General features: G+C 64.5%; 1 protein-coding gene across 1 annotated transcript; it reads right to left on the bottom strand.

Annotated features, from left to right (window-relative positions):
* Positions 1 to 276: 276 nt before the first annotated feature.
* On the bottom strand, positions 277 to 8,857 carry IRAK1 (interleukin 1 receptor associated kinase 1). Its single transcript, XM_022565941.3, has 14 exons — positions 8,670 to 8,857; positions 8,419 to 8,586; positions 8,144 to 8,275; positions 7,921 to 8,024; positions 7,584 to 7,769; positions 7,369 to 7,433; positions 7,047 to 7,161; positions 6,250 to 6,368; positions 5,563 to 5,770; positions 5,162 to 5,227; positions 3,728 to 3,964; positions 2,777 to 3,212; positions 2,133 to 2,276; positions 277 to 1,751 (listed from the first exon to the last, which is right to left on the bottom strand). The coding sequence occupies exons 1-14, from the start codon at positions 8,803 to 8,805 to the stop codon at positions 1,690 to 1,692; spliced, it is 2,178 nt and encodes a 725-aa protein (XP_022421649.1). The 5' UTR covers positions 8,806 to 8,857; the 3' UTR covers positions 277 to 1,689.
* Between the last annotated feature and the right edge of the window lie 868 nt (positions 8,858 to 9,725).

Raw genomic sequence — 9,725 nt, 5'->3', positions numbered from 1 at the left:
CCCCTAACATTGACAACAAGGCAAGGATGTCCACTTTCACCGCTTCTATTCAACATTTAACCAGAGGCCCTAGCCAAGTGTTAACAAGGCAAGAAAAATAAATGAGGGAATTCCCTGGCAGTCCAGTGGTTAGGACTCCGCGCTTCCACTGCCATGGGCCCAGGTTCGATCCCTGGTCAGGGAACCACGATCCCGCAAGCTGCGCGGTGCAGCCAAATTAATTAATTAACTAATTAATTAGAAAAGAAAAAGAACTGAAAGGCATACAGACGGAAAGGAAGAGGTGAGACTGTCTTTATTTGCAGACGAAATGATTGTGTGCATAAACTATCCCAAGGTATTCACCAAAAAACTAGAGCTAAGGTGTGAGTTAGAGCCAAGGCCACAGAATGCAAAGCCAATATACAAAACTCAGTTGTGTTTCTATACACTGTCAATGATCAACTAGAAAACGAAATAAAAGTACCATTTACAATAGCGTCAAAATCCATAAAATAGGGAAAACTTAACAACCTGTGAAAGTACTGCTGGGTAGTAGTGTTGGGGATCTGCCGCCAGCACGGTGGCTTAATGGGAATGGGAACAAGAACCTCCAGAGGACCTGGGGGTGGGAGGCTAGGGTCTGGGTTTGGACAGTCAAGAACACCGAGAAGCACTGGAAGAGCTCAAGGCTTTCAGGGCCACAAAGCCTACAAGTACAGCCAGCGATCAAAGTGTATGTATTTATTACTCCAGGACAACTTGGACTGCACCAGTGCCTAGCTTCGTGGCGCATGTAGTGTGACTCATGATCGCAGACACAAAGACTCAGTTATACCAACGCTGACTTGCTTCCACAAACGTGAGTCCCATTTTCATTTTCCTTCCTCTCTGTCTTGCTGCCAACTCCCTGCTGTCTTGGGGCTTCTCACTGTCTGGGTAACACAAGGCTTGGGCCTAGCCAAACCTGGGGTAGTGGCCCCTCTGTCACAAGCAGTGCCCGGGCCTGAGGCCGAGCCTGTGGCCTCTGGAGCCCGACCTGGCTCGGTGGCCTGTTAGGCTGGCTCCCGGCTCCCTGGGGAAGCCTGCGGACGCTGGCCTGACGGGAGGCGCTGCTGCACTTGCTGGGGCCTCTCAGAACTCCCGCTTCTAGCTAGTGGACTGAACCACGGGACAGCCACAGCTCACTTTCCCCTTCCCAGTTACAAGCAGCTGGGAGGGCCCCGGCCTCATCGGTTCCCGTCATCAGAGTGGCTGCTTTTCCCCAGGGCTTCAGCAAGGTCGGAAAAGAAGGGCTAAGGGCTGCTGCTGTAGGCCTGGGCTGCAGAGGCCCCGCCCAGCTCTCAGGGGAGCTGGCGCCCCGCTAGTCCCACTGGACCACTCACCTCTCCTCCTTGGCCTGTGTGGCCAGCAGCCTTCAGACCTGCCCTCCTCCCCGCCACCGGCCCCTCCAACGACATCGGCTTTCCTCTCCCGCGAATGCTGGCCTCAAGGCAGGCTGTTGAGATGTCCTGCCCTACTGACAGCCGGCCGCAGCCGGCCCGGGGGGCCCTGAGCCCTGCCCGTGCCCGCGCCCCAAGAGCAGCAGGGCCACCGCCTGCCCTCCTCCGTGAGGACGGAGCCCCCAAGGCTGCCGAGGGTTCGCGAGCTGTGAGGACTTCCAACCGTGAGAACTTTGACTTCTGCGTTCAGGGGTCTGAACAGGCGGCATCAGCTCTGAAGCTCATCAGTCTCTTCGGGCCCCTGCCTGTCCCGGTGCTCCAGGCCCAAGTCTGCGGGGGGGACGCCAGTCGGTTAGCAAACAGGGGGAGGCACTCGAGGGCTGGGCTGCGCTTCCCCCTTGCTCCCGGGGCGCTCTCTGGAATGGAACGTAGCTGTGGGGGCTGCCTGTGTTCTGCGAGCACGGGGGCTGCTGGCACCCCCAGGCTAAGGGAAGGTGCGTGTCGTCAGGAGGAGGAGAGCGAGCCGGGACAGGGCTGTACCCAGAATACACGATGTCCCAAAGGAGGCGTGGGGGCCGGCCGGCCTCCCGGCCGCCGTTCGAGGGGGTGACGGGCTCGGGGAGCGGGGGCCCCATCTGGGCCCCAGCAGAACGAAGGCTCCGAGTGGCCCAGAGGCCAGCCGCCCGGCCGCAGAGCACAGTCCTGGGGTACCTGGGAGGGAGCTAGATGACAGCAGCTGCAGGCTGTCTAGGACCCCATCCTCGTACAAGGCCAGCTTCCGCAGCATCTTCCGTCGCGCCGGGTTGATGACAATCTGGGGGGGTAGTGACGACGTGGAGCCGCCCAGGAGCGGTCCTGGCGTGGAGAGAGGGCCCACTGAGCCACAGGGGCCGATGGCCCTGGAACTCCCTGCCGACACTTCTGGCCCCATGAGCCTTCCTGGTCCCCAGCCCAGCTCCCTGCCCTTCGGAAGGACAGAGGCCCTCGGCGCTCTGAGAGCGGGGGCCTGGAAGGGGCCGTGCTAGGGCCCTGGCTAGCTGCTGGGCCTGGAGCCCGGTCCCGGACTGGGCCTTCCTTGCCCCCAGCTTTCGGGGAGCAAGGTCCTGGCCTCTCCTCAGCCAGCTGAGGCCGCGGTCTGGGGAGATGAGACGGCACGGGACCGTCCTCTGTGGGCCTTTCCAAGGCCGGGTGGGGGGCCTCCCCGAGACAGTGGCCTGGAACTTGCTAAGGACACAGGGAGCTTAACGGTAGGCCCCACCCAGTTCTCTCCTCCCAGAAGGCCGGGGGTGGGGAAGATGGGGACTGCCACCAAAGGAGGCCGCTGGTCCCTCTTCTGGGCACGTGTCCCCAGGTACCTTCCACAGCTGTGGGCTGGAGCCCTGGGCTGCTCCCCCAGCTCGACTGTCTGGTGGCATCCCCTTGAGTACAGCCAGCCTGTCCGAGGGGTGCTGGCGCCCACACGGCGGCCCCTGGGCCAGGGCTGCCTGGCCGGGCTGGGCCCGGGGGGCAGCTCGGGGTCAGGTGCCAGGAATGCAGGGCAGCAGATAGGCCGGACGTGCTCTCGTCGCTCTCCACGGGCTGGTTGGCGCCTTTCTGCAGCCGCTCTGTAGCCTGGGCCAGGGCTCCCGAGGGCGCCGCCAGGGGCTGCCATGGGCTGGCACCGCTCAGGGTACTGCCAGCGGTGGACACGTAGGAGTTCTCCTGAGGGGAAGGGGGGCTGCGACTGGCGGCCTCTGGCTCCAGAGACGGCCCTGCCACTGCCGCCTGCAGCGTCTCCAGCTTCTGGTACGCCTGCGAGGAGGGAGAGGGGCTCTCAGGGCGAGTGGTCCTCACAGAAGGTGGTCAAACTGCACAGCGGCTCCGGGTCAGGGATGAAGAAGAGAGTTGTAGCCACCAAAGCTAAGGACTTAGAATGGCTTCTCTCTGTCTTCTAGGAAGCGAACCTCGCTGCCCTGGTGCCCTCGAATGGGGCTTCTTCCTCTTCTCAGAGACAGAGAGGTGGGTGATGGGGAGGGGACTCAAAACGGTAGGTGCAGTGGCGCAGCACAGCCAGAAGGGGGCGCAGTAAAAAGCCTCTCGCCTCCCTCTGTGTACCAGGCGGGGTTCAGTGGAGCTCCGGCCACTCCTAGCAGAAGCACAGGCAGGCAAGGCACATTTGGAGACTTCCTCCAGAAAGAGGTCTGCGAGGGGCTGTGTCTGGCTCCCTACACGGCAGTGCCAGGAATGTGGCATTTCCAGCAGGCCACGGTCTCCCACGGGTGGCTGGCATCTCAGCTGCTTCCCTTCCCCCTGCCTCACAGGCCTACCTGGGTCATGGGGGGTCTCCTCTTGGCCCGGCGGTGCAGGCAGCAGCAAGCCAGCTGGCCCAGGGCCAGGCCCAGCTCTGGCGGGCACGGCCCAGGCCTGGGGTCCAGGTGCTTCTTGTAGATCTGGGTGGCGATCGGGGCGGCCCAGGCATCTGCAGCCAGACCTGCTTGGAGTGTGGTCTGGGTGCTTTTCAGGGCCAAACCAGCCTCCTCGGCTTCCTCTTCAACCAGGTCTTTCTGCGGGACACGTAACGTGAGTGTGGTCACCGGGGGCCATGCCTTCTGCTGCGACCCCCAGACCCTCGTCGCTGGTGCCCCAGGCCCCAGGGATCCAGCTACACACACAGCACCCGGGCCCGCTTTCACAGAGCTGACTTCCTGGGAGGGGAGAGGCGCCGACATGCCTCTTAACCGATGGAAACTGCGGCAGGGAGGCCCAAGCAAGTGACACTTCAGCGGGGATCTAAAGGGATGAACTAGCCGGAGAGGGCGGAGCCGAGACGGCTGGGAACAGGACCAGAGGCCACCTTGAGTTCTGAGAGGGGAGGGACTGGCAGGAAAGACTGGGCTTGGCGGGGGGGGGGGGGGGTTGGCCTTTCAGGCAGAGGGAAAGGCTCTTACAAAGGCCCTGGGGCAGGCATCGGGGAGCCGGCCCGAGTCTGGGGGACAGAGAGAGGGCTGCTGGCGGGCAGGTGAGGGGGCTTCCACAGCCTCCTCACGGTTACGAAAACTCGCTTTGGCTGTGGCACAGAGAACCAGGGGTCAGGCCCGAGGGGTGTGGTGCGCTGCTCCGAGGCGGTGCTGACACCGGGCGGGCGGAGCGGCCCACGTGGAGGAGGTCTCCTGTTTGGCTGCCCGGCTCTGGCACAGACCCACCAAGACCCGGCAACAGACAGAAATAGCCCCAAGCCCGGGGCGGAAGGCCAGGAAACACAGCAGCTTGTAAAGCGTGAAGCACACGCGCCAACCGAGCGCAGACCGAACGCAGACGGGCCTGGCGAGGAGCTGGGCTCCTGGCTCCAGGTCAGGCCCCGGGCAGCTTGGACCTGCTCCACAGCACCCGGGAGGGCTTCTCAGAGGCGGCCGCATTCTCTGCCACAGCCTCTCCCGTCCCCACGCGCCCACCCTGTTCTGTTCTCCACTGTGGCTGGCACCCTCCTCGCCCGCCCCCAGCCCAGGCGGGGTCTGGAAAGGCCCACAGCATCCAAGAGGACAGACAGGTTTCTCCTCAGCAAGGTAAATGAAGCCGTCTGGGGCCCTGCCTATTTTCAAGGATGAGTCAGCAGCGGCAGAGGCTGGCTCCCGTGGGGCACTGCGTTCCAGATCATTCCGCCCTCCAGGTCTATGCCTGTCTGTCGCCCAGAGCAGCACCTCCCGGCCTCACTGTCTCCCTCCCGGCCCACCTTCCTCCCTGCCCTGCCTCGGGAGGCTCACCAGATACTTGGTCTGGGCACCGTGCATCCTCACAGCCCTCTGGCCGGCCAGGGTCTCCAGCACCACCTGGAGAGAGGACAGGCTGGAGGGCGAGGCAGGCAGGCCCACTGGTGGGGGGAGGGGTGCACAGTGGATGGGGAGGCCCAGCCCAAAGAGGGGCTGCTGGGCGTGGACCGGGGCTGACAGGGGCACATCCCTCAGACAGGCACACGAGGACCGACTCTCAGCAGGGACAGAGCCGCAGCCGTGGGACTAAAGCTCTGGCGGTTTGGAGGGCCCACTTGAAACAAAAGAATTCAAAACTACAAACGTGAAACGAGGTGCGGGACCGACGAAGCGGCCCGCGCCGGGGAGGGCAGGGCCCTGGAGCCGAAGCTTCATCAGAGGGCCCAGCGGCTCACCACGCCGAAACTGAAGGTGTCGGTCTCCACAGCCAGCCTCCCCGTCTTGATGTACTCCTCGGGCAGGTACGCCAGGGTGCCACGCACAGTCCGAGTCTGGGCCACAGTGCTGCTCCGGCTGGGGTTGGCGCCTGCAAACCGGCTGAGACGGGCCAGGCCAAAGTCTCCCAGTTTGGGCATCAGTCTCTCATCCAGAAGGACGTTGGAACTTGGGGAGGGAAGAGAGTGGTGTGGGCCCGGCCTTGGCCCTGGCCCACTCCGTGACCCACCCCCCACCTGCCTGGTCCTGACAAAATCAGACTGCAGACAGTGGCTGGTGCGGCTGAGCGTTCCAGCCACCTGGGGCTCCGAGCACGTGGCCCCCAGAGCACCCTCACACGGTTCAGCCCCTGTTCATCGGTGGGGCCCGTCGTTGGCCTCTGCTTCCACACCTGTCCCACACCGGGTACTCAGTGACCCAGAGCCCCCAGCCCTGACATCCCCGACCTGAGTCTCGAGCGGGAGAGGGTAGGCCCACTCTCATGGGGGGCGCTCAGGGCAAGGCTTCTTGGGCCCAGACAGTGGGCCGTGGCGAGCAGGCACCACGGCTCCCTGCCGGCGGAAGGTTTGGGAGCGTGACCCCTTGCCGTAGACTATGTTCCTGCCACTCTGAGAGGCCCCGGGGGCCTGGCTGTGTCCCCTCCTCACCTCTTGACATCTCCGTGGATGAGGCTGGGGCTGTCTTGATGTAAAAACTGAATTGCCCGGGCCGTGCCCAGAAGTATGTCCAGTCGCTGAGGCCAGGAGAGAGGGGGCCAGGTCTGGGTCTGGAAGGGCAGAAGGAGCAAAGGGGCAGAGGGGAGGCTGTGGGCCACTGTTCTTTGACCCCCATCCTTCCCTCCACCTGTCACCAAGGGGTCTGGACGAGCAGTTGACTCTCTGGGCCTCAGTTTCCCCTTCTGGAAAACGAGGAGCAAAGTCTCCATGAGCTACTTCAGAAGAGGGTGGCGACTAAGCTCCTGCGGTGCTCTCTCTGCACAGCGCACGGGGCTGGGATCATGCCCTGGGGACCCCCCCCAGGCTCTGGCAGTCCTGGCTCTGGGGTGATCAGGATGTCGTCGGAGGCTCTTTCCCCGCCTCCCCGCACACAGCACGCTTATCCTGAGCCCTTCAGCGTGAGGTTAGAGGTGCTCCTGCCCTGTGTTCGGTTAGCCCTTGCGTCTTGTGGGTGCCTCCCTAGATGGGGCCCCGGTGCTGTCTATCGCCTCCTTCCCTCAGGGCAATGCTGACGCGACCCTTCCGCTACCCTGCTTGCAAAGGGGAGAAGCCCGAGTCAAGCTACTCCGAGTCCAGAACCCCCTTTCAGAGGCACCACGAGCCAGGCTTCTGGGCATGCGGGAGCAGCAGGGAGGGGCCCCGCTCGCAGAGGCCGAGAGCCCAGGCCCTGTGTCCCGCTCTGCCCGGGTGCCAAGTGTGATGCAACGTGCCAGCCTAGGTAAGGCTACCTGGACATGGAGGTGGTCTTCCAGGGAGCCGTTGGGCAGGAAGCCATAGACAAGGCAGTAGAAGCCACTCTGAGCACAGTAGCCAGCAAAGTCCACGATGTTTGGGTGACGAAATCTGCTTGGAAAAGTGGGGTCTGAGCACTTTGGCCCCCAGCATCCACCACGCCTTCCATCTGACCATCGTGGGGACAGTCCCTGCCGTTTCCTCAGCTAGCCTGAGCCTGGCAGGCTTTGGGAGACCAAGGGAGCCAGGTGCGTGACACACGGTCCTGGCGGGCCTCTCCCGCTGCCCGCACCAGGAGGGACACCACAGGCGGCTCACCGTGACAGCTGCTCCACTTCGGTCCGAAAGCTCTGCTTCACCGTGGTCCACTCCAGGTCTGCCTCCTGTTTTGGGCCCAGAACAAGCAAGGGGCGGGGGCCTTGGACTGGGAAATCAGAGGGCTGAAGGAGCCGTGTGGGGTAGTGGGGGGAGGACCAGAAAAGTGAGGGTCGGCTAACAGCCTTCCAGAGCCTTTGCCTGGACGCTACACACACCTCCTTTAGCCTCTTCACAGCATATACCGTGTTCCTCATCACAGCCCGGTACACACACCCAAAGCCGCCCTCCCCGATCTTCAGCTCCTCTGAGAAGTCGTGGGTGCCCTGGCAAATCTCACGGAGGGGCCAGCAGAAAGAGGAGTGGGCCCCCTGCAGGATGGACGCTGGGCTCTCTGGGCTCCGCTGTGGGAAGAGACCCCAGATCAGGCGAGGTCCCGCCTCCTCCCCTCTGCCTAGCCCACCCCTGCTGGGCCGGCTGGGGCTCCCCAGGGTACCAAAGGCTGCCTTCTCATCGCTTGTCTCAAACCTCTGGGTGGAGGCAGGACCCACCTACCTTGATACAGGAAGGGGCTGGCGATGGCAGTGGTGGCCGGAGGGCAGCAGGGCTCGGGACAGGGCCGAGCTCAGGGTCAGAATGAGTCTGGGAGCCTGGAAGAGCTTCATAAAGACACCAGTGAGAGGCAGGCAGAGGCCAGTGGCTGGATCCACAGCCGTGGCCAGTGTCAAGGGGCTCCTTTCCTCCGGTTCATCAGGCCAACCCCCGGGAGCCGCCTTACCTGGGGAGAGGAGGGTGGAGGCCGACGAGTGCAACTTCTGGGGGCTGGGGGCCGCGGCCTCAGAAGGTGCAGAGATGCTGTTAGGCCTCGGGGCGGTGGCGCTGGGGGGCAGAAGCGGGGCGGGAGGGTGCCCTGGGAAGCAGAGGAAGGAAAGGGCTGTTAGGCCCAGGCGAAGGGGGGGGGGGGGAGGAGCTCCAGGGGAGGCCCTGGGCGGCCCCTCTCCCGAGGTCCTGGGGGTTCTGGAGGTCCCGGGGGCTCCGGGGCCGCGCGCTCACATGCCGTGATGATGTCCCGCGCACGGAGCAGCTGCAGGTGCGTGAGGATGCGCACGAGGTCGGCCACGCGGGCGTTGCGGTTGATCCAGGGCCACAGGACGCTGGCCGTGCGCTGCCCGGAGCGCTCGCATAGCCGCAGCTCGGTCTGGTCGCGTACGATCAGGGCGGCTGCGGGGCGGGGGTGCGTCAGGCCGGGGCGTCCGGCCCCCGCGCGCCCCCCGCCCCGCCCCCGCCGGCCCGCCACCACCCACCGAACTGGCACCAGTCGGCGGGCTCCAGGGCGTCCATCACTTTGTAGAAGCGGCACATGACCCAGGGCGGCACCTCGTACAGGAAGTGCTGGGCGCCGGGGACCGCGGGGTCTCCCGGGCCCGGCCCCCCGGCCATGGCCGCAGCCGCCGCCGCCGCCGCCGGGCCGGGGCCTCTCGGGGCCGCGGCGGGCGCGAGCCTCGGCCGGCCGAGTCCGCGGACACTGACTCACTTCCCCTTTAAGCCGGCCTCGTGCGTCGGCCGGCGGGGCGGAAGGGGCGGTGCCCGGGCCCTCCGCCAGGTCGCCCGCCGCCGCCGCCGTCACGAGCCCCGGCCACACGGGGGCGCCGCGCGCGGTCACTCCCAGCGGAGGCAGCGCCCCTGGGCCCGGCGAGGAGGGCGGGGCGGGCTGCCGGGAGGAGGAGCCGTCTGCGCAGGGCCCCGAGGGCTGGGGGACGACGGGCACGGCGCAGGCGTTCCAGAAAGGCTAGAAGCGGGCCTTGTGAGAGACGCTGGGAGGTCCTCTTCAGAAGTTTCGGTTTCATGCGGGAGGCTGTGGAGAGTGGTCAAGAGATCCAGGTGGGACAGGGTCAGATGGTGTCACACGAAGTCTCCCCGGCTGACTCCCCTCAGCTGGCCGTGAGGCTGGGTGCAGGAAGAACGGTCTGGAAGCTCAGAGCATCTCCACCCACCTCCTGGGCCCTGGATCCCATCTTTTCCGCTCCTTCAGGAACCTGCTCCAGCGATTGTTAGGTCTTTGCAGTACCTGCCATCTTTCCTTCTTCGCTGGCTCCTTCCCACTAGCACATAAAACGTGTTTACATGTCTTAGAAACAGGTTTTCAGCTCTGGCTGTCCCTCCTCTCCTGTCACACGTGAGGACGGCAGGCTCCGGCTGCTCCCACTCTCTTTTCTGAAGCAGGCACCAAGCTCCGTTCCCGGCCTGACGTCTCCCCACCTTCGTCCCACCAGGCTCTGCAGCCGCTGACGTCTCCGGACTCTCTGTTCCCTACCCCGCTGCAGCAGCCACCATTTTCCTGTCACCCCCCTGAACTTCTC

Source organism: Delphinapterus leucas, chromosome X (assembly GCF_059928025.1).
Source record: "Delphinapterus leucas isolate spDelLeu-1000000601 "Yukka" chromosome X, BTC_Dleu_Yukka2, whole genome shotgun sequence".
Lineage (NCBI taxonomy): Eukaryota > Metazoa > Chordata > Mammalia > Artiodactyla > Monodontidae > Delphinapterus > Delphinapterus leucas.
Note: the sequence above shows the minus strand (reverse complement) of the source record. Positions and strands in the feature narration are given on the sequence as shown.